The 25875-nt window shown below is 21.1% G+C and overlaps 2 protein-coding genes across 2 annotated transcripts in view; both read left to right on the forward strand.

Annotated features, from left to right (window-relative positions):
* The first annotated feature begins 388 nt into the window (after positions 1-388).
* Positions 389-11554, forward strand: LOC128956385 (glycine receptor subunit alpha-3-like). The gene is made up of 8 exons (XM_054302119.1): positions 389-444; positions 2849-2931; positions 4284-4575; positions 8325-8407; positions 8993-9127; positions 9582-9767; positions 10533-10714; positions 11257-11554. Exons 1-8 carry the CDS (start codon positions 407-409, stop codon positions 11533-11535), a joined length of 1278 nt encoding a protein of 425 aa, XP_054158094.1. The 5' UTR covers positions 389-406; the 3' UTR covers positions 11536-11554.
* A 1454-nt stretch (positions 11555-13008) lies between these two features.
* Positions 13009-25875, forward strand: part of LOC128955901 (glycine receptor subunit alpha-2-like) — a 32229-nt gene continuing 19362 nt past the window's right edge. The window contains exons 1-5 of the mRNA XM_054301579.1: positions 13009-13069; positions 13398-13413; positions 15491-15579; positions 17377-17668; positions 20199-20281. Coding sequence (XP_054157554.1) covers positions 13009-13069; positions 13398-13413; positions 15491-15579; positions 17377-17668; positions 20199-20281 — 541 coding nt within the window. The remainder of the gene's footprint in view (positions 13070-13397; positions 13414-15490; positions 15580-17376; positions 17669-20198; positions 20282-25875) is intronic.

Raw genomic sequence — 25875 nt, forward strand, 5'->3', positions numbered from 1 at the left:
AGCACAATAAGTCATATAATTTTTTTTAAAAGCAAATAATATATTATAATGAAACGGAAAATTGTTTTTCATAATAATATATTCAAAATGTAATTTTTTATAATAGTCATCATTGACTGAGAAAATTATTATTATTTTTGTCAAAAAATACTTTAGAGTATTAAAAGTTATTGTTTTAACAATTTCTTCATACAATATATTTATATGAAAAACATTATCTTTTTGTAAAACAAAATAAAAGTTTTCATTTTTCAAAATTTAAATACTTTATATATTTTACATAATATTTTGATTTATAATATTAACATAAATACTAACCCAAAAAAACTATAATCAAATCACTTGTCATATTTATCCAGAAAAAACAAAAATGTTTATAAAATGTAAGTTTTTGTATCTGTATTTAATGGTTTCATATTATAAATGTTTGGCTCAACAATCAAAGTAAGTAAAAAATTTATTCATGAATAGACTATAAAGTATATTATATATATATTTGTTGTGTATATTGTCTATAATAATAATGTTATTTAGTTATACAAAAACTATTTTCAATATTTATATAAAATATTTTAGTGTATTATTTTAAATAACTTGTGAATTATTCTTTGTTTATTTCAATATTAATAATTTATTAATAATTAATTTTTAAACTAAATTTATAACTTATTTTACATAAATATATAATAATTTATATTACTATATGAATTTTAATTTTTTAAAATTAATTATAGATATTATCTTCAATGCATTGTTGTTAATTTTTAATGCTATGTTAATTAATTTAATATTCTTAGTTTATAATTTTAAACTATTAATTAATTATATTTAATTAAATACGTTTAACGTATAGCATTAATAGATATAGTTTAACATATAATATTAACAGCACATTTAATTTAAAATTGTTAATAAAATTATTTATCATAATTTACTTGATGATTAATGTAGAAAAACTATTAATGTATTAAAATTAAACGTGTTTTAAAATTATGCTAAATTAATTTACAAAATCATACAATTACTAACAAGTAATAAAATTATTTCGGTTAAAATTTTTGACTTAAATAACAAAAAATCTAATTTAATAAAATTAGATAAATTATATATGATATACTGTATATGATTAATATATAATTTACATAATATAAATATAATAATTAATAATACTGTAGTCTAAATGGCTAGCAAGCTGTCTAATGCAGCACATGTATATATATACTGATGATATATATAATTTATATATATATATATATATATATATATAATACTATAGAAATTAATTTTTCTATAATACGTAGATAAAAGTTTTTTTAATCAAACCAAAACCGACATCAAAATGCACTTATCTATTAGGAAACAATAATTATAATTATAATAATATCATTTCCAATATATAAATTATTTATTATAAATTTATTTAACTACAGTTATTAATAACAACAACAACATTGGGATAACTTTTTTTTTGCTCATTGAAGACAAATATTATTAATTACATAACATTAAACAAACAACATATATTGTTTTTTATTGAATATTTTGTTTTTTATTGTTGTTCAATGCGGTCAAACAAACAAAAAAAAACAAATTTTTTTATAATACTTTATTTCAATATACTATTAATAATAATTTCAGTTTTGTAAAAAAATTATGTTTAACAATATTTTGTATTCACTACTATAAACTAAATGTTTTATTACTATCTATGATATTTAAGATATTTATTTAGTTTACATAAAATTTCAAAACCGGAACTCAGATATAAAAAAGTTTTTCAAAGTTCCGTTTAATTTTCAGTTATTTAGCAATTTATTGGACACAAATTTAGTTTACACACACTATTTGTTTGATACAATATTTTCAAATGTATTGTTACGGCAAAAATATATATATATATAATAGAAATATACCGTATATTAGATTATAAAAACCAATAATAGATAAAATTTCATAACAATGACTTTCTTCTATGTGCTACATATACTACACATATGTAATAATAGATGATATTGTAATAAATATATACTGTATGTATATAGAAGTTATACTGTATATAATAAAATATAACTTTGCAATTGTGTGTAGATGTATGTCTAAATTAGATGTTAATAATGTTTAAAACCTAAATGGATTGGAAAAAAATAAATAAATTACAATCTCTCTCTCTCTCTCTCACTCACTCACTCACTCACTCACTCACTCACTCACTCACTCACTCACTCACTCACTCACTCACTCACTCACTCACTCACTCACTCACTCACTCACTCACTCACTCACTCACTCACTCACTCACTCACTCACTCACTCACTCACTCACTCACTCACTCACTCACTCACTCACTCACTCACTCACTCACTCACTCACTCACTCACTCACTCACTCACTCACTCACTCACTCACTCACTCACTCACTCACTCACTCACTCACTCACTCACTCACTCACTCACTCACTCATTCATTCATTCACTCACTCTTTCGTAAAACAAATTAGCTTTAATTTCAGTATTGTTGATGCATTTGAAGCTCAATTTGGACCATAAAATAAAGGCAATACTTAAAAAATATATTAAGTGTAAAAACAGGCTTTAATTTTGTTAAATTAAAATTAATGATATTATATATATATATGTATATATATATATAGTATAAACTGTATGAGAAAGTAACACTTTAATAAAATATTGAAAAATATTATCTTTCTATACATTATTTTGTTGTTGTTTATGTTTTTAATGGTCATATAAACTTTATACGTTTGACTAATATTTTGTGACTTTCTTATTAGTTATGTAATAAATTATATAACATAATTTTTTTTGTTTTTATATAATATTAATTAGATTTCAATCGGATAAAGATCTCAACCAATTGGATCGTCTACTTAAGGGTTATGATAGACGTGCGCTTCCAACCAGTCATTTAGGTAAGTGCTATCATAAACAACAAAAAAAACACACACACACACACATATATATACATTTCAAATAAATATAAATTTATATAAATTCAATATACTGATAATATTATGTAATGATAATAATAATAATAAAAAACGAAACTTTTTCTTAACGATAAATTATTGATCAACATTACTTCAAGTCTAACATTAATTTACACAAAATAACATTACTTTTATTTTACTATTACTATGATTATTATCAAATAGTTTAAAGTTTTACACATAGAAAAATATCTAACTTGACATTAATAACATATAAATACTACAATTATCATAGCACTAAATTTTTGTCTTAACTATAAATCACTTTGTAATCCAAATTGAAAGTGAAATGTATAAAATATTATATACAATAATATATAGTATAGATATAAATTTAGAAAAATGTATATTATATTTATTTTATTTTCTATGTATGTTTGTGAATAATATCCCTCTCAGACTAACTTATAATATTTTTTTTTATAAATATTAAATGCAGTCTACGGTATGTAAGTACAGTACATACAGTAGTAGTAGTATAAGTATTGAATTAAGTATTTTAAGTTTGTTTTATTGAAGGGACATAAAAAACAAAAATAAAAAATTTTACATAAAATATATATTAAATATGAGTGAGTGAGTTAGTAAGTACTATAGTGGGTGATTGAGTCAATGATGCAGAAAAAATATATAAAGTTTTGAAAATTTATTTGGTAGTGATTTTATTTTAGTGAGTTAATAATACTATTATTATTATATATTAAAGTAAATGTGCTTGATAAATTGATTGTATCAATGACAGATATATTATTAATAAAAACATATGCTATATTTAACAATAAAACTAAATGGATATATATCTCATACAAAAATAATAATATAATATGTAATATTAAAAGTAAATCTATTGTATAATATTATATTGTATTGTATTGTATGTGACAGATTTTTTTTGTACAAAAAACAATATAAAAGTTTGAAACTGAAAAAAAAGAAATGTTTGAAGAAAATGTTATAAACTTTTTTATTATTTTTATTTCAGTAAAACTGTTTTGTTTTTTTTTCAAGAAAATTGATTGTTTTTTAGTATTTATATATCATATTTTCTATTAAATATAAAATTTTAATATCATTTATTATTCGGAGATAAAATTAAAGATTTTATGATTTTAAATATAGTTAATCACACAGAAAAAATATTATTGATTGAAAACAAACTTTTTTTTGAATTAATCTAAACTATGTTTTAAATAAGATTTAAATTACACTAAAATACAAGAAATTTATTTTATAATTATTATAATCTATAAAACAAATTTATATATAATGGTCAGGTATACCAACTGTAGTCGAGTGCGAAATATTTATCCGATCGATTGGATCGATAAATCCGGAATCCATGGACTACGAGGTCGACCTATATTTGCGTCAGAGTTGGTTTGATGAGCGGCTCCGTACCGGCAACGGGTCGCGAGCTATGGACTTAAACGACCCGAAGTTAGTTCAGATGATTTGGAAACCGGAAGTCTTCTTCGCCAACGCAAAGTCAGCGGAGTTCCAGTACGTGACGGTTCCCAATGTTTTGGTCAGACTTGAAACCGGCGGCAAAATACTCTATATGTTGAGGTAATTACAGTACACAACTTTCCTCTAATATTGAATATATAATCTTTATTAACATTAATTATTACATAAATATTATCAAATAAATTACATTACATAAAATATTTAATTGAATTAATATTCTTACAGTAGTATACAATATATTAGTATTTATGTGTCTTATATTGATTCACATTATATAGTTGAGACATCCGGATAGGACAGTCAACATAATTAATCGGAAATTAATCAGATTTTATTATATTTTATGATAAGGTATCAACTATGACTTTTGTTTTTAAAAATATGGACGTCTTATCTGGACTATTCCAGATGTCTATAAAAATTTTACCTACAATTACATAATAAGTACACATAGATTCAGTGATGCAGACATAGTAACTGCTTAATATTGGATTTTTATTAGTGTTAAAAGGATTAATAACATAAAAATGTTTTGTTTTTTAAATTTATTATTGAAAGAAAAAAAAATAATGTATAAAAATAAAACTAATGCCAAAAGCTATTATTGCCTTACAATATAAATGTTTGCATATTTGTATAAATTTGATATTTAATGTATCATTTGATACACAATATGTTTTCTTTCTTTATCAAAATACTTAACTTTATGCAATAATTTGATGATAAAAAAAATTAACAATAGTTGCAAATAAAAGAAACATTTGCACATTTTTGTTGACAATAAAACTAATTTATTGCATTATCAACATTCAATGTGTGAATACATTATTGTATATATTTTTATTATATATTAATCTGAATGCCTTTGAGTAATAATAATACAATTTAGTAAATGAAGTTTTATTTTTTATATTATATAAATCTATGGAAAAATATGTATGTATTTATGTATTGATATAATTTTCTAGTATAACTCGCTTAAAATATTTCACACAAAACTTTAAGATAATTAATGGATATATATATTTAGATAATCAGATTTAATTAATTTTAGAAAAATTTTGTGTATATTTTAGTTATTATTATTAATATCAAAGATGACTAAATTAATAAATTAATTACTTGTTTTTTTTATCTACAACAAAAATGTTTTGATAAATTATAAAACTTTTAGACAAATATTTACATTAGTTTTTTTTTGAAAAATCATCTGAAAAATGCTAAAATAAATTGCAATAATTAAAATAAATTATATATTATTATACTTTAATGTATATACTCTAGCAGTTGAGATTGAATTTATARASAMAWATATATATATATATATTATTTTTAAACAGAAAATACAATTATACAACTATAGTATTCAATTTATTTAAAATAATTGTTTACTTGTAATTCAATTATAGTAATATAAAATATTTTTATTTATTTATAAGTTTACTTATTTTAATTAAAAATTATTAAACAATAAATACTATATATAAATAATAATGTCATTTTAATGAACATTTAAAAAAAAAACATTGTTATCTAGCTTTATTTTATTTTTTTACTAATATTCAAAAATTTTATAGATATAATGAAATTGTTTGAAACTTATTTGAAACTTAATAATATACATAATTTATCTATCTATATATCTAACAAAAAAAAGTGATTGATTCTCAATGTCAAATGTCAACTTCATTGTTGGGATTAATTATACGACAACAACAATAACAACACAACAAGCAATATAAATATGATAACTACATATATATATTGTAGATAAATATCTTACACAAAATAAATCGTTGTAATTATATACTATAGTTTGTAGAATAAAAATACTAAATAAAAACATTAGATAACTACCCAAACATACATACATACCGGCACACATACTATACATACATTCAAGTAAATGATGCATAAGTAAGTAAATAAATAATATACTCTATTTTGTCGTAAAATTTATGATTAATATAATGGTTATGTCAGACTTGTGTGTATATGTATCACAAATGTTAGAAACACTAGTGTTTCAATAACATTAGCTCTATTGTGAAATATGAATAAACTATTGAATCTTATAAGTCATTGATAATATATATATCAAATGTTTTGATGGACATTCATGTCTTACTTTACTTTACTGTTGTCAACCATCACTAACACTACTTATAATACAAAAGTGTAATATCATCACTGAATTTATGGAATTTCAAACAATATCCAGAATATACTATATTTAATAAATTTATTTATAAGAATAATATAAGAATAAAGTTTAATATTTATTTTGAAACTTTTATTTATTGATATAATTTGATAGCAAATAATTATGAAAAAGAGTTGATTTTATTTTGTGAGTGAGTGAGTGAGTGAGTGAGTGAGTGTTTTATAAGATATTAAAGACTAGTGTGTATTTTCTATCTATTATGTGACAACCCATTGATCCAAAAAATCTATCAAATTTAAGCCATCAAACTTACAAAAGACTTTAATATATTTGCTATAAATCAATAATTTTTCATTATTATTATGATTACGTTATTATTTCTTTTTTTTATTTTATTAAAATAAATATTATTAAAAATTTTTGCTTTTATACCATATTAAACTGAATATTCTAATAAATAAAATAAACTTAAATATTAATTTTTTTAACTATTGATTTATTTTGGGGACACTTTATATTTTAAATAAGAAATGTTTAGTTTTTATTGTAAAACACATTTACAATTGAAATGAAGTGATATATTATAAATAATATATATTAAAAAAATAAAACAACTATTACTACTACTGTATTATAATATAAATACTACTATAGATTACTACTACTCTAGTGTTATGTGTTTGTGTATACAATCGGGAAAATTGCGATAAATATTGGTCTCAATAGGGTTTTTCGTAAAACAAATCACTTCATCTCAATTGTAAACAACAATATTATAAACACTATATTTTATGATTTACTTAAATATACAGTAAATTGTATTTTCAAGTGATATTTTCTAATCATTTTTATAAATAATTTATGAATTTTGAGTATTGTTTTTAAAAAATAATTCATATTATATTCATATAGTGTATGTACTGTACTGTTATTATTCACATTTTAAATTTATGATATTTTAGACAATCAACTAATTTGACAAAACATTTTTTGGAAAATTGCTTTTACTTTCTATTATAATTTATAAAACATAAATTTTATTATTATATATATTATGTTTCACAAGTTTTATAACTTAATTTAATCTAATATTTATGAAATAATTGTAATAGTCTATTATATTAAATATATCAAATTTATTTAAAATGCCATATAAATGTATAATATAATTGTATTAATTTAGCAAAATATATACATTCAAGATAATTATACATACAAGTATATTTAAAATTATTATATTTTAATATAAATTACTTTAAATAATAATAATAATGATACACATTTTTGCAAATATAAATTAAGGAATTTTGGAAAAATTTTGAAAATAATAATTTTATTATTATTAGTATTATTTAAAACTTTGTTGATTTATGGTTATACACTTATAAACATTATCAAATGTACTATTGTACTGTATATAATGTACAAAAATTTTTGAATCATTTACTTTTAAAGTGAAAATATGTTAAATAAGTTTTTAAAATTGTTTTATTGTGCTTTAAAACACTTGGATAAATGTAATATTTAGATAAAAATATTTTAGTGCAAATATTTTTTAAAATATATATATATATATATATACAGTATGTATACTAATATCTAAAAATAGTGTATAAATTATCTAAAAAGCTTTTTCGTAATTTTCTATTTATTATTTTATTGTTTGATTTAAACTATTTTATAGACTCAAATTGCGCTTCTCCTGTATGATGGACTTATACCGATACCCAATGGACGCACAGGTGTGCGGTATTGAATTGGCTTCATGTAGGTTATCATTGACAACAATTTATTGAAAATTATTATATATAATATTACAACATATAAACTAAATGTTTTTTTTAATTTTTGTAAGAATATATTATTTATTTATTAATGTATGTCAACTATTTCAAGTTAAAATTAGAAAGTTTATTTTTTATTGATTTTTATATGCTATTACAATATCAATTAAATTAAGTTTAAGTAAAATTTATAATTTATAAGAAGTAAAATATTTAATTATTTGAAATAGAAATATATAAGAAACTATTAGCAAAAATATAGTACTATTATTAACATAAAAATTTATAAAATAAAATTATATACTTGTTTTATTTACAAATTTAATTAAAAATTAATGTTTTAAATTAAACATTAGCAAATACTAAATTACTTTTATTTTAACAACTATACTAATTTAAAAAAATATTTTTTTCTTTACATATCAACATTTTTATCTATCATCAAACATGAAATTTAAAATTATAATAATAACAACAAATTAATATTAACACAACAAATGATGCAAATAATTGTTGTGATAATAATAATTATTATACTAATAATACAAATAAAAATAATAACTATTAGTCTCAAAGACAACGAGTGAATTGATGCTAAAATGGTCGGACATATCGCCCATTAAATTATACGATAAGTTAAAGTTACCGCAGTTTTTGATAACTAATGTCAATACAACACTTTGTAAGGAGACATTTCATATAGGTTTGTGACGGAAAATATTATTGGTTTTTTGTTTTATTTTTTGTTTTTTGATATAACATTGGATGATATAATATGCTTTTATAGACAGTTGTGTTATATATATAATAATCTGAATGAATTGTCTAACAGAATATAAAAAAAGAAAATGTTTTTTCACGATTTTTCTATAGTATGAAAGTATTATTATTTTTATGGATCAAAATCACATAATTTTTCATATAAGTTAATGTATTATTATATTCACTGTATATTACTATATATACAGTACACTATTGTAATAAATACAGTGTCTGGAGATATATAACCTATTATTTAAGTTAAACATGTATTATACAGTAGTATACTGAATATCAAATAGAAATATAAAATTTATAGTATTCTTAAATAAATTTCCAATCGATATTTTTTAGTTTTGTTATTTTATGACTTTTATTTTACATTTTTTAAAAATAAGGTGAATACAGTTGTCTTAAGGCCGAGTTTTATCTGCAACGAGCACTGGGCTATCATTTGGTTCAGTCGTATTTGCCAACCATACTAATTGTTGTCATCTCGTGGGTGTCATTTTGGTTAGACGTTGAGTCTATACCGGCCCGAATCACATTAGGTGTTACCACACTATTAACAATTTCATCAAAAGGTAATATTATTAGTTAACTCTCTCTCTCTCTCTCTCTCTCTCTCTCTCTCTCACTCTCTCTCTCTCTCTCTCTCTCTCTCTCTCTCTCTCTCTCTCTCTCTCTCTCTCTCTCTCTCTCACTCTCTCTCTCTCTCTCTCTCTCTCTCTCTCTCTCTCTCTCTCTCTCTCTCTCTCTCTCTCTCTCTCTCTCTCTCTCTCTCTCTCTCTCTCTCTCTCTCTCTCTCTCTCTCTCTCTCTCTCTCTCTCTCTCTCTCTCTCTCTCTCTCTCTCTCTCTCTCTCTCTTCTCTCTCTTTCTTTCTATCTTTTATACACTAACTGACTCATTCAGTCACTTATACTATATATATATATACAGTATATATATACTAAAACTCAATATAAGTTTATTTTATTTTTTGTTAAGTAATGTAATAAATTCAAGTCATTTACTAAACTGAATGAAAGAATCATTAGTTAAATTAAAACTTTTTCACTCTTTTTCTATTGTACTCTACTTTTGCTGAAAACAACTATTAGTCTATTTTGTTTGAAGTTTATAAAGTGTGAGTCAGTAAGTAAGCAATGAAAAAGTAAATGTTTGTTAGTTAGGCATTGAGTGAAAGAGAGAGAGAGAGAGAGAGAGAGAGAGAGAGAGAGAGAGAGAGAGAGAGAGAGAGAGAGAGAGAGAGAGAGAGAGAATAAAAGATAGTTAAAAACGTCTGAACATTGAAAACAAGAAAAATATTAAAACAATTTAATTACATTTTGTTGTCTGAAACAAATAGGGGCTGGAATTCAAAGTAATTTACCGCCCGTTTCCTACGCTAAAGCTATCGATGTATGGATGGGCACCTGCACTACATTTGTATTTGTGGCACTATTGGAGTTTACCCTGGTCAATTATTTATGGCGCAGAAATAAATTAACACCCATTAGGACCGTACGGCTTAACAATCTCAGTCATACTGTAAAAAATAACAATCGTTTATTTCAATCATTATTATTAATTCATTTCAATTGAATACTTTTTTTGTATGTTTTATTTTTTTGTGTGCATTACTCTAGTGTTTTTTTTGCTCTTAATTTTAATTAAATCTAATTAAATAATAAAAATAGTAAAAGTTTTTTATGTTATTTGTTTTTATCACATTCATTTTCGTGTCAATTAATTAAAGCAAAATTGAATTATATATTTTTAAATAATAAACAATAAATGATTTGTTTTGTATAATTATAATTAATTTCTATGTTTTTAATCTATTAATGAAAAATATTTTTATTTGTTTCTTTGCATTTATTTTGTTATTTTTTACTAATTTTTATGAAACTATTTGTTCATTTAATTGTTTATTTATATTAAATAAATGATAAATTTTTAGCTTTATTTCAGTTTAAAAAACAAACGAAAGATTAACATTTTTATTTATAAAATAAATTACTTGTATTTAATAATAATAATAATAATATAAATTGTAATTGAATTTCTATTTAAATTGAATTTTATTTTAGAAGAAAAACATTGAATCGATGAACAGTATTAACAATAAGCTATTGACGGTCAGCGAAGATACAAACAGCGAGCTCAGGGATCTTAGTATGACTACAGCATCGATAGGTGATGTCGGCTATTGTAGTAGTGGTAGTGCTGGTGGTGTTAGCAATGGTGACGACTGTTCTCGAAGAACTCCCGAGAAAATCGATAGTATTAGTCGTATAGGATTTCCCGTATTTTTTATCGTATTTAACCTAATCTATTGGCCATATTATCTCATATTGATTGCACCTTAAGTTACAAAAAACAACTGCACAGACAAACATAGATTTTCTTTTTTTAGTAGACATACAGTATATGAAACAAATAAAAATGATTATTATGATTGCTTATCATTATTTAACATGAATTATCATTGATATTATATTGTTATAAATGTTGTTTATATGTGCAAATGTGTTATAAATTATATGTCTATGTTGTAGTAATACAATCTAATAAATTGATAACAAAAATTTATGTTAGTTTTTTCAGATTAATATTATTACTATTATTATAATTTATAAAATATATTGCCAATTAGTTAAATTGTTAAATCATGGCAATAAATTATATTTAATATATCTATTAGTTAGATATTGATGTAATGTATTAAATATTTTAAATAATAATTGTTAAAATACAACAATTAATTAAATAGTTTATCAAGACACTATTTTAATAGCGCACAATATTCAATAAAAAAGTAAACAATTTATTAAATGTTAATTATAAATTAATTCTATAACAATTTACTTATAATAATATGTTATTATAAAAAAATTAATAAAAATTGTATATTTTAATTAAAATTATTAAAAACTAAATAAAAATTAGATTTATTTAAAAAATATGTGTAAAATCTTTATATGATAATTATTTGTCATTAAATTATTTTTTGTTTACATATTGTATTTATTATTGCTAAAAAATGTTTAAATTAATACTACCGGTATTTTGTATCACTTAAAAAAGATATAGTATATATGAATGTATGTATGAATGTTTGGTCAGTTTATTTTATTGGCAAATATTATACAACTAAAATGATACCATTATTTATAGCTCAATATATAAACTCATTGTCATCGACAATATGATTGATGTAAATCTAGTGATAGGAAAACAAAAATAATATACTTTTTTGTTTGTATACGAATTTCCTAATAAAAAAATTTATTAACCATTAGTTATCTTTTTTGTAACTTTTTTTAGAAAAAATTTACGTCAAATTTTCTTTAGTTTTTTCATAAACAAAAAAATGTATTAATCAAAAAATATTTTAGACAAAAAACAAAATTAAAAATTAATTAAAAAATGAAAATATTTCACCAAATATTTTATAACATTAATTTATGGGAAAAAACATTTTATTTATTATTAAATAAAAAACAGTTTTTGATTCATATATATTATGTTAATTTATTTACACATTTTTGAGAGAGTTTTACACCCTATTAAAACTAAATCTTATCTATTAACAAATCTACTTATATATTTAAAACTTTAAATATGCCAAAAAAATATGTGTGAAAAAATCAAAAGATATTCAAATTATTATTATTATTATCGGAGCGCATGTCATACCGTTACCGATACCATAGCACCGGTCTATATATATACGACTAGAAATATATATATATATATTTATATATTATATATATATGAGTGCATCTATTGGTTTTTGCTGGCAATAAATCGGTCAATAAATTAACAGTAAATCATTTGTGATGTGTTTCACATTCACCAGTAGTTCACAACTACATCAACAACAACAAGACAACTACCAGAGTTTGAAAAGTGAAACTCTTTGAAACATATAGTTTATGTACAATATATATATATATATATTATATATATACTGGCTTTGATGGTGTAGTTAACTCTGTTAGTTGACTTAAACCATATATTATTTTTTTGTGGATAATTAATTGTTTTCTGTATATGTTTTAACTATTTTGTTAATCACTATAAAGCATATTGGCTTAAAAAAATAAAACTTTAACTTTTAATAATAAAATTTTTAAAAAAGTTACATAAAAAATTATCGCTTAATAAATGGCTATATTTCAATATATATTTGCTTTTATTTTACGCTATATTTTAATTGTTAATTTAGTATTGGCATCTCAAAGGTATAGTTTTTTTAAACATTTTTATTATCTAACTATTTATTATCAAATATAAATTGCTATTTAATTGATTTTATTAAATTGTTTTTAAATTGTTTTGTGTAAATAATAATTATTTAAAACTAATTTAAATGACATACTAAGTTACTAAATAACTCAAAATTTTCATAAATATTTTATTAAAATATTTTCTTTATAAATATAATAAACAAAACTATTATTTATTATTTAAATCAAAATAGTTGGGTATATAAATTGCAGAATAATATTGCAAATAATAAAGCATTTTTCAGTAATTAAAAGTCATGGGATTTAAACTTAATTTATTTTTAAAATTTTGTTATTATTTATAATATTTATACAGTACTTAAATTAAATATAACATTTACTTATAAAATTAATAAATTATATTTAAATATGAAATAATGTTTGTATACTTACGTTGAGTTTTATATAATATCTGTTATATATCAATATTATTAAATTAAACACAATTTTGTCTATTAAAATTTAACTTTTTGATAGTCAAATTTTGTTTATAGTTACTATTATAATTTAATAAATGACTTTCAAACCTAATATATTTAATATTCATTTAAAATTTTAAGTTAAAACAAAATATCTATGTTTATGTGTATTATAGAAAATTTGAATTTAAAAAAATTTAATTTAATTTGTCATACATTTGCTTAATAAATAAAATAAATATTGAACTAAACATTTATAATATAATTTAACTAGTATTAGCATATAATTTATAGCTTTGCATTTATTTTGTAAAAAAATTATTTTAATACCAGAAATTTTTTTTTATATTAAAAGTAGAATATAATCTTTAAAAAAAATTCAGTATAAAAATAAAAATAAAATGTCTGCTTTTTACTTAATTTAATTTTATATAAAAATTTATTTTTTATATAATTTAAGAAATAACATATGAATTTGAATTTACAATAAAAACTATTTATCTATCTATTGTATATTTCAATTTAAAAAGCAAAAATTTTTTTTTAATTATAACTATTCATAATCAATACTATTGTGATTACATTGTATGATAAATATATTTTTATTAAATGTATGATATTATTAGAAGTTCTCATCACTTTTTTTATATAAAAAAACAAAATCAAACAAAAAAAACATAGTTTGAAAAGTTTATACTGTATTACCTTTTTTTTCTAATAAAAAAACAATAAAAAAGGAGTTTCACTTAATTTTATGATTGATGGCATTCAACCAAAAAGAAAAAAACACATTTGCTATCAAATATTAATACTAATATATTTGTAATATGTATTATACTATGTATTATACTATGTATTATAATACAATTTAAATTTTTATATAATAAAGCAAACAAAAACATTATAGATTAATATTAACTGCGATAAGTATTATCTAATATTTTAAATAAAGAATGTTAAATAAATTTTTAGTCAATATCTCAATAATATTATGACATTATATGAAATAAATCATAGTTTTTATATGATTTTTTTCTTTAAATTATAATCACACACAAGAATTTAATAGTAAAATATAAGTAAATGATTTTATTTAAAAAATACCTTGACACATTCACCAAAATTTTATGTACTATATTACAAAATATACTAACATTTTTGTGTTCAATGAAAATTATATCAAATAGATTATATTTTTATAAAATTTTAGTATTTATTTGTATTTTTTGGATTTTTCAAAAACTTTTTTTGATACAACTATTACGGTATATTTTATTATCTTATTTTATTTATTTATTTATATAAATATTAAAGCATATTTCTATTTTCTACTTTTTATGGCATTATTTCTATTATACAAAAACAAAAAAAATGTAAAAATATAATTTTATTTCATATATAAATTCATTGAACAAATCTAAAACATAATATCTAATAACTATTTTTTTCAAAAAATAAATATCAAAGTGTCATAATTTGTTTTAATAGTTTAAGTTTGAATTATTTAGTCTAATATTTCAAGTTATTTTTTTCTAATCTGTATATATCACACGTGTTATATTAAAATTTAATATTTATTAATACAAATTATAATATTTTTGAACTATTTTTAGGTCTAAGTTTGAAAGTGATAGCAATTTAAGTCAATTGGATTCATTGCTCAAAGGCTATGATAGACGAGCACTTCCTACCAGTCATTTAGGTAAGTGTTTGTATGGTTTTTATACTGTTTTTAGTTTATCATAAGTTATGCTAAATATGTGTGAAATAATTCAAATAAATACTTATATATATATATATACACTGTATATGAATAAATTTATATATAAATGGATTATTTTTTTTAATGAATATATCGTATGAATATTTTAAATAAACATATATTATCATAATTGTTTATTATAAATATAATGTAGTTTTTTTCAATTTTTTTCAATATATTGTATTCAATATTTATTGTTATTTTTTACATTTATTCTACATTTACTGCACATCTCTATCATTAACTTTCAAAGAAATTTTTTTAGTAAATAATACTTTAAATTAGATTTCAATAAAAACCAGTTAAGAATGCTAGAAAGCATTTTCAGAAAAAAAACTTGAATAGCATTGAACACCATTAGTTTGTATAATTATAGCGTCTATATAGTAACATATAAAAATTTAAAAACTGGTCAAATATACATAATATAAATATTGTCATATATGGTATCAAATGATCCAGTATGACAAAATAAACTTAACTTTAATCATGTAGGGTATCAAATGACTCGGTTTGACAAAATAACTACTCAGTTGTTGTATCAAATGATTTAGTATAACAAAATAATCATCTATAAATTATTATAGACTATAATTATACTTTTTCCGCTTATACTTATTCTTTTTGTTTCCGTAGATATCAAAATTTTAATTCATATTTTTATCCTTGTTTTTGATGCTTTATTCAAATCTATACTTAAAAAAAAATTCTCATACTTTTGCCGCCATTTAAAAAAAATTATACTGATATATTATATCATATTTTTGATGCTCTTTACAATTCTAAACGTTAAAATTTTTACCTAATTTTTTTTACTTTGGCCGCCATTTTGTCTATGTTCCCGAAGAGATAGATCATTTTTGATGCAACTTTTCAATACACTATTAGTAGTCCTCTAACCGAATCTGAAGTCAGAATTTCAAAATTCGCAAAATGAAATGCTACAGACACACACACACACACACACACACACACACACACACACACACACACACACACACACACACACACACACACACACACACACACACACACACACACACACACACACACACACACACACACACACACACACACACACACACACACACACACACACACACACACACACACACACACACTAAAAAGGCTCATAGATTTCAGAAAACAAAACTTTTCAAGTTTTTTTTGAAAATGTTTAACTATTTTATTAGAATTCTATAGTAAAACGGTTGAAAAAATTCTAATAGTTTTTTTTTATTTATTAAGTTATTGTTAAAAAAATTATATTCAAAATAATTTTATTACTATTATATATTGTATATTTAGAGTATTTTAATTTTAAAATATTTTACAATAATAATACTGTATTATTAATGAAAAAAATAAGATTTGAAAAAAAATATTTTAATGACCAATTTATTTATAATTTGTATTATAAATTACAATTATTGGTAACATAGATAATACGATATCTTTTGTTATAATGTTTTTTTCATCTCTAGAGTTAAGAACCGTAACGGTTTGGTTATATTAAAGTTATGTTACTAATAATAATAACAGTTTATTACAATTAAATTATATATTATTTACAGTACAATTGAAATTTATGATGTTTTTTGCATTAAATATTTTGTATGTTATTTTATTATAGTTTAATTTTTACGATACGAAATCAAATACAAGTCATAAAAACCAAATCAAATAAACTAAATTTATTTGACAAAAACATTTCTATCTCTTATTTTTAATGGTCAGGTATACCAACTGTAGTCGAGTGCGAGATATTTATCCGATCGATTGGATCAATAAATCCGGAATCCATGGACTACGAGGTCGACCTATATTTGCGTCAGAGTTGGTTTGATGAGCGGCTCCGTACCGGCAACGGGTCGCGGGCTCTGGACTTAAACGACCCGAAGTTAGTTCAGATGATTTGGAAACCGGAAGTCTTCTTCGCCAACGCAAAGTCAGCGGAGTTCCAGTACGTGACGGTTCCCAATGTTTTGGTCAGACTTGAAACCGGCGGCAAAATACTCTATATGTTGAGGTAATTACTTTACATAACTTTCCTCTACTATAGAATATATTATATAATCTTTATTAACCCTCAATTATCATATAAATCCTATCAAAACAAATTACATTACATAAAAAATTAATTGAATTAATATTCTTTATACAATAAATTAGTATTTATTGGTCTTAAAAAATCACATCTTATTTGGATTTATGTCCAAACTATTGACATAAAGAAAAAAAGAGATTATCGGAAAAAATTATCATAAATAGCTTTTTGCAGAGATTTTTAGCTTATTTTTGTTTTTGTTTTTTAGTTAACAGTTTGTAATGAAACAAAAAAAAAAGAAATAAAAATTTATTACAACTTATAAATAATGACATTTCATAGTATCTTATGAATGCTTTGTGACATTCAGACTAATTATTCAAGACATCATACATACATATAAGTAATATTATATCAGATATAATAATACAAAAAAAGTAAATAAAAATTAAATTAAATTGAAAATATCATTTGAAGACACTGTTAATGTAACTAAACTTAATGATATAGTCTATTAAATCTTAAAAACATATAGATATAGATCTCTTTTAGTAAATAAATTATATTATTAGTTACTACATTATATGGTATATACTTTTTATTTTGTATAACTTACAGTAAAAATAAAATAAAAGTACATAATACTGTATTCAAATAATAATAAATTATAATCAAAAATTTTGAACGTTCAAAATGTTAAATAAAATCTTTAAATTTTTATCGTTACTAATAAAGTAAAACATTACAATATAAATTATTTTTCATACTATAGATTAGATATTTCCATTTAGTCCTATCATGATAGATTTTTATTATTATGTAAATAAATTTTTAATTTAAAATTTTTAAAGTCTAACATTATTTTGTTAACAAAATTCAGTTTATAAATTTTAATTATAAAGTTTAAATATTAATTAAAAATTCAGTTACACATATACTACAATAATTAAAACAAATTTTATTAATATTAACTTTAACAAAACTGAGTGAGTTAAACAAATTTGTTCATTACATTAGTTTAATTATATAAGTTTTGATTTTATAAATGTATATTTAATAATTTACATTTATATTGAGTCTTTGTAGAGTAAATTTTTAAAAAATACAAAGTTTTTTTTTAATTTTTGACAACAAATCTCACTAGTATTACATTTGATGCAATAATATACAATAATATAGTTTTTATTATTAATATAATATTAGTATAGTATTAATAATAATATTATTAATATGTTTAACAAATATAACTAATGCCATGCATTTTGCTTATCACATATCATATCTTAATTAAATTTATAGATCAATACATGAATTTTTTATTTGTTATTCAAAGAGATTATTATTTGTTTTTTATAAATGATAAAATATAGTGTTTTTGTAATTTATGTAAAAGCTAAATTTGAGACACATTAAATGTGATGTCCTTTTATTTATAGATTTAAATTAAAAGTTTGGTTTACATTTATTTTCAATTATCTATTAATAGTATATTTTTCCAAATAAAATATTAACATATAACATAATATTAACAATAAATGCTTTCTAATATTTATATATTAAAATAAAGATATTTAACTTATATTGCTTGTAAATATAAAACATTCATTTATTTACTATAACTTATTTTTATTTTTGATAATAATATTTTTTGATGTTTTTTTTTAATTTGCTATAATTATATTTATTTTGTTAGCATAAAATTTGCCAAATTATAAAATTGGCAAATAATCTATTATAGTATGTATATAAAAATATACAGTTTTTTTAATATCTCTTTATTAAAAAAATAACAATATTGTATTAAAATATTATAAAAATATGTATTAAATTATTGAAATATTTTTAATAAAATGCCTGATAAGATGCTTCAATAGAGACAATACTTATTTTATATTAAATTTAATATACAAATTTATGTTCATTATTCTTTATAATAGACAAAATAAATCACGTTTTTTTTAATTTAATAAAAGCATATCCTTTAATTTAATATCGATATTATATTTAATACAATAGTAAAAAAATATTGATGCAATTTACTAGAAAAACTAATAACAACAACAAAAATAAATGAATCATTAAGTAATATAAATTTTGTAGTTTTTCATGTATCAATTTAGCTTTTATAAAAAAATCAAGGAAATCTAACACAATTATTTAATTAAATTAATATATCAAATAAATTTTTTTATTTAATTATTTATTTATTAATTATATTATATAATATGAACATAAAATATTTCAAATAATTTATATAAATTTGTAGTGTTTTAAATCAAATTTTTGACCTTTAAATATGTATGTTTTTTGATAGAATAAATAATATCAATATTTGTTAATTATATTATTGTTAGTTTTATGTAAAACTGTTTAATTGAAATGTATTTAAATCTTGCATTCATTATATTGAATATAACAAAAATATATCTTATTTTACAAATTAAAATAAATAAACAAATCTTTAAACATATAAGACTTTATATAGTTTTTTTTAAATCTTTTCATTTTATAGACTTAAACTGCGTTTCTCATGTATGATGGATCTGATCCGATACCCAATGGACTCTCAGATATGTGCCATTGAATTGGCCTCATGTGAGTCGACAATATTATGTTTGTCTCAATTATTAGACACAATATATATATACAGACAAATATAATAGCATAAAACAATACTATAATAAATATAATGTATATATTATATAATACTTTATAGACATCTAAATATATAAATTTATTTTAATACATAAACCTTATGTTGCGATCACGGCATTGACACTGATGTGTAATTTATATAATGTTAGGACATTTTATATATTAATTTATTGGTCAATGTTTTTGTCAATACAATTGATTTTCTAGTAAATTGATATAAAATGACAGAAACTTTTTTGTTTTGTTTTTTTTGTTATATTTCGTTTACACCCAAAAAAACGCCAATTACTATACACACCAATACAGTAGTAATCGTATGTGTTTTCAGAAATGATATCAATTGAGAGAGAGAGAGAGAGAGAGAGAGAGAGAGAGAGAGAGAAGAGAGAGAGAGAGAGAGAGAGAAAGAGAGAGAGAGAAGAGAGAGAGAGAGAGAGAAAGAGAGAGAGAGAGAAAGAGAGAGAGAGAGAGAGAGAGAAAGAGAGAGAGAGAGAGAGATAATTATCATCAATAATAATAGTAGTGGGTGATAGATCCTAGACAGACGAACTCTTTTTTAACTCTTTTAAAATAGTATAATATTATACTACAATATAAAAATTATATACATATATTTTAGTTATATAATTAAAATAAAAAAAGTAGTTAGGGATAGTAAAAAAGGGAGTGGAAATTTTTTTTTAAAATATTTAAAAAATATTAAAAATATATTGTAGTATAATTTAAAATACAAGGAAATAATTTTTTTAATAAAAAAATAAATGCATAATATAATTATAGAAAGGGGACTCAATGACTCACATTTAATATTAATAAAGCTATAAAAGGGACTCAATGACTCATGCGCAGTACATAATATGCATAAAAAAGGGACTCACAAACTCACTCAACGCTATAATAAAGCTATGCATAGTAACTCACACAAGTAAGGTATGAATGATGTACGCATGCGCTAAACTAGTTATATCAGTGCATACATGTATTATTTGCTATCCATTCACTTAACCTACACAGGACAACAAACACCACATTTAAGGTATAGTATTATATACTAAATGTAATATAAAGTAGTTTAGAATTATAAAAACCAGTTTTTATAATTCAAAAATAATTTTTTTTCATTTTTTGTTTAAAAACTTAGAAATAAAATTAAAATATTTTTTGAATTATAAAAACCTGTTTATATAATTCAAAAGCTATTTTATAATTTTTATTACTTAAAAACTATTTAAACTATTCAAAAAAGTATTTATTAAAAATATATCTATAAACTTAAAAATTAATAAATATTTTTATTTTTTATAAAAAGTATCTGTTTTTAAAATTAATATATATTTTTATAGTTTTTAGTTGTTTTAAAAAAAACTACAACAAAATACAAAATGCGTAAGTTTTTATATTAAATATTTTGTTTGAAAAAATAATATTTTTAAATAATTTTTTAGATATTGAAGGCAAAGAAGAACTTAAGTTTATTTTGGATAGAATGAAAGAGGAGTTATCCGAAAAATTAAAATCAATAAGTATGAATTTTAATAATAATTTTTTATACTAATTAATAATTTTTAAAATTTTTCAGATAAACTAAGTACAAAAAATATTACTGCAAAAGACATCAGAAAAGAATTTTTATGGACTCCTTTTTCAGCAATTAAACGTAAAGTTCAAAGTGAAGCTTCACACATACTGACTGAAACATCTGCAGCGGAGACATCAAAAAATACAAAAACAAAAATTTATAAATCAAGTGAGACAGTGTCTGACAGCAGCGACACCGATGATGATAGTTCAACAGATTCTGAAAGCCAAGTTAGTGAAGAACCGGACGACCTGCATTCTGATGAGGCAAACGCAGCCGCCAACACTCTAATTGAAAGAGAAGGTTTGTCAACTGATAAAGTAATTTATCAAAAACAATCACAACGCAGCCATACAAAAACACCAGTAAAAGCACCAATTAAATACCGTAAACAAAACATTCAGGTATTAAAATATTATGTTATTATATATTACACTTATAAAAATATTAATAATTTTTAATACAATTTTAGACAAAACAACAAACATCACAAATAAAAAAAAATTATGCAAACAGTTTATCGACTTCTACAACAATACTTCTAGAGGTAAAGTTTTTTAAATTTAATATTATAGTAATTATTATTGTATTAACAATTAAATAAAACAATTTTTATTTTAAACAGAAAGCGAAGCAAAGTGCGATTTTAAGGGATGAACGCATGAAATCTGCACCAAAACAATCAATTTTATTGGATCATACACCCTCCGCTTCAGGTACACAAAAAAGACTTGGACGGCCTACAGGTGCTAAAGATTCTACTCCACGTAAACGCAAATGTAATGATGACATAATCGACTTGACTGATGGACAAAAAGATGAAACATCAGATTCTACTTCAGCATTGGTGTCTTTGTCACAACCGGAGGCTGTACCTCAACAGATGTGTTTACAAACACCAATAATACCACAGCAAATTCCTTTACCGCCTCCTATATTACCACAAAAGCAGGTAATACTTCCACCACCACCTCCAATTGTACATCCAATGGAACAACAACAGTTGGCAATACCTCCACCACCGCCTCCAATTCCACAATCTTATGAAGTGGCTATTCCACCGCCAGTAGCCCCTACAATGCCACCGCAATTCACTTTAGCTCCTGAAGTTATAATGGCAATTCAACAAATTATAGCACAAAATGCTATGGGTCAACAAAATTATATAGTTCAATAATTATATATTTTTTGTCATTTATATTTTATCATTATTTTTTTAATTATATAATCATTGTTTATGTATTTTTAAATATTTTTGCATTTTAAAATAAATATTTTATTCAAATTTAATTTTGCCTTATTTATAAGTAGACATCACAGACTTGATGCGTGAAATTTTATTTTAAATATATATAATATAAATGTATATTAAGTCATATAAAAAATATTTTTTAAATCCATGTGTAGCAAAGTATTAAAATAATTTTTTGAAATTTTTTGTTTTGCAAAAATTAAAAATTATAATAATTTTTTCTAAGTCTCACAGACTTGATGCGTGAAATTTTATTTCAAATATATATAATATAAATGTATATTAAGTCATATAAAAAATATTTTTAAAATCCATGTGTAGCAAAATATTAAAATAATTTTTTGAAATTTTTTGTTTTGTAAAAATTAAAAATTATAATAATTTTTTCTAAGTCTCACAGACTTGATGCATGAAATTTTATTTTAAATATATATAATATAAATGTATATTAAGTCATATAAAAAATATTTTTAAAATCCATGTGTAGAAAAGTATTAAAATAATTTTTTGAAATTTTTTGTTTTGTAAAAATTAAAAATTATAACAATTTTTTCTAAGTCTCACAGACTTGATGCGTGAAATTTTATTTTAAATATATATAATATAAATGTATATTAAGTCATATAAAAAATATTTTTAAAATCCATGTGTAGCAAAGTATTAAAATAATTTTTTGAAATTTTTTGTTTTGTAAAAATTAAAAATTATAACAATTTTTTCTAAGTCTCACAGACTTGATGCGTGAAATTTTATTTCAAATATATATAATATAAATGTATATTAAGTCATATAAAAAATATTTTTAAAATCCATGTGTAGCAAAGTATTAAAATAATTTTTTGAAATTTTTTGTTTTGTAAAAATTAAAAATTATAACAATTTTTTCTAAGTCTCACAGACTTGATGCGTGAAATTTTATTTCAAATATATATAATATAAATGTATATTAAGACATTAAAAAATTATATATATTCAGTAAGTAATAAAATATATAAAAATTGTATTTTTAACTGCCATCTACAATTCCGAAAAATTATTAAAAAATAATTTAAATAGTATATATTAATGTTATTTATATTATTAACAATATAGATGGCGCTGTAAATTTACATTATATATTTTACATATTTAATTTATTGACATGCGCAGTTTTATTATTTAAAGTTTAAATAGCATTCCTTCTTTACTAAAATAATCATTTTAAGTTTGTCAATCATGAGTTTCACACAAGTTTATTATGAGGTATTTTGCAATTTATGTAATAAACTTATTGAACAAAAAGATTGCACAAAACATCTTTTATTATGTGTGTCAAAAAAAAGTAACGAACAAAATATTGAAAATGATAGTTATTATAAACAATATATTTGTTTGTTATACATTTTAGACTACATTATATATGATAAAAGAATTAAATTTGATTACAACATTAAAGATTATTCTCTTGAAATCTACAAACACTTTGATTTGGTTTCACAAAATAGACATTTTTATTCAGCTCTTACCGAAAGCGATGCTATAACACGTGTTGTTTTAACTCAAATTAATGAACTTCCAAATGATAAATATCTAAATATTATACCATTTTTAAAATGTGAAGACTTTAAAAATATTGAATTGGAAAATATTTTTTCACGTGCCCAAATTATAAATTTAACAAAAAATGAAATTTTATAAACATCAAATTGATTGTAATATCTTATGTTATAAAGACTATAATGTTTGCAGATATTGTTACAAAAAAATTCCATTAGTTTATTTTATAACTCATATCTTACATTGTGTTGTTAGAAAAAATCAAATTTCTGGTTTTAATGTTAATCAAAAATTTTGTGAAATACTTCTACATGTTTTTGGTTTCAATAAAATAAATACAAAACAATTTTGGAATAGTAAAGATATTAATTTTGAAGATGATATTTTGCTTGCTACAATAACAATTGATATTTACAAATTTTTAAAATGGAGTAGAAAAAATCAATATTATCCATCACGTGAAGAATTTAAATATTTTCGTTTTCCTCGACTATTTAAAGAATTATTTTATGAATTTTTTGCAATTTTAATGAAAGAAAAAATTGACATAATTAACAGTGATTACATAAATAAACATTTACCTCACATAGTAAAAATTCATCTAATAAATGAACGTGACATTGTGAGTGAATTATGTGATGGTATATATACCATAGAAAATGAAATTGGTGTATTAGAAGAGTTTATGGTTATTGAGGATGGACGAGTTCGAAATGATGACATCTATAATATTGATACAGCTTATTAATATTTGATTATCCTTTTATACTTATATAATTTCATATACATAATTTTTATATTTAATTATTTTATTAACGTATAATTAGTTAATATTTATACAAATAGGTGGCGGGTAAAATTATTTTATTGCACATGCGTGTGATTTTTGTATTTTGTTATAAAAATGTATAGACTTTATATTTTTTATTCATATTTACTTTGTCATTTGTACTTTAAACTCTTTAATAAATAATAAAATATTTTACATTTAAAAATGCCTATTCCTTTAAATACTTCAATAGATTATTTAGATCAAGATATTTGTCCTTACTGTTATTTAGTTTTTCATTATACAGAATATTTATATCATATAAATAAATGTAATGAAAGAATAAGTATAATAAATAATATAAATCTATCATTAGATGTATATCAACAGAAAGCAGA

Source organism: Oppia nitens, unplaced genomic scaffold, assembly GCF_028296485.1.
Source record: "Oppia nitens isolate AA-2021 unplaced genomic scaffold, nextdenovo-longstitch-racon4-pilon3 scaffold2_pilon_pilon_pilon, whole genome shotgun sequence".
NCBI lineage: Eukaryota > Metazoa > Arthropoda > Arachnida > Sarcoptiformes > Oppiidae > Oppia > Oppia nitens.

Coding starts and splice junctions, on each gene's coding strand:
- LOC128956385 (XM_054302119.1), top strand. CDS start 407: ATGGTTTCATATTATAAATGTTTGGCTCAACAATCAAA. Junction 8,408..8,992: donor CGGTATTGAATTGGCTTCAT/GTAGGTTATCAT, acceptor AATAACTATTAG/TCTCAAAGACAACGAGTGAA. Junction 10,715..11,256: donor TTAACAATCTCAGTCATACT/GTAAAAAATAAC, acceptor ATTTTATTTTAG/AAGAAAAACATTGAATCGAT.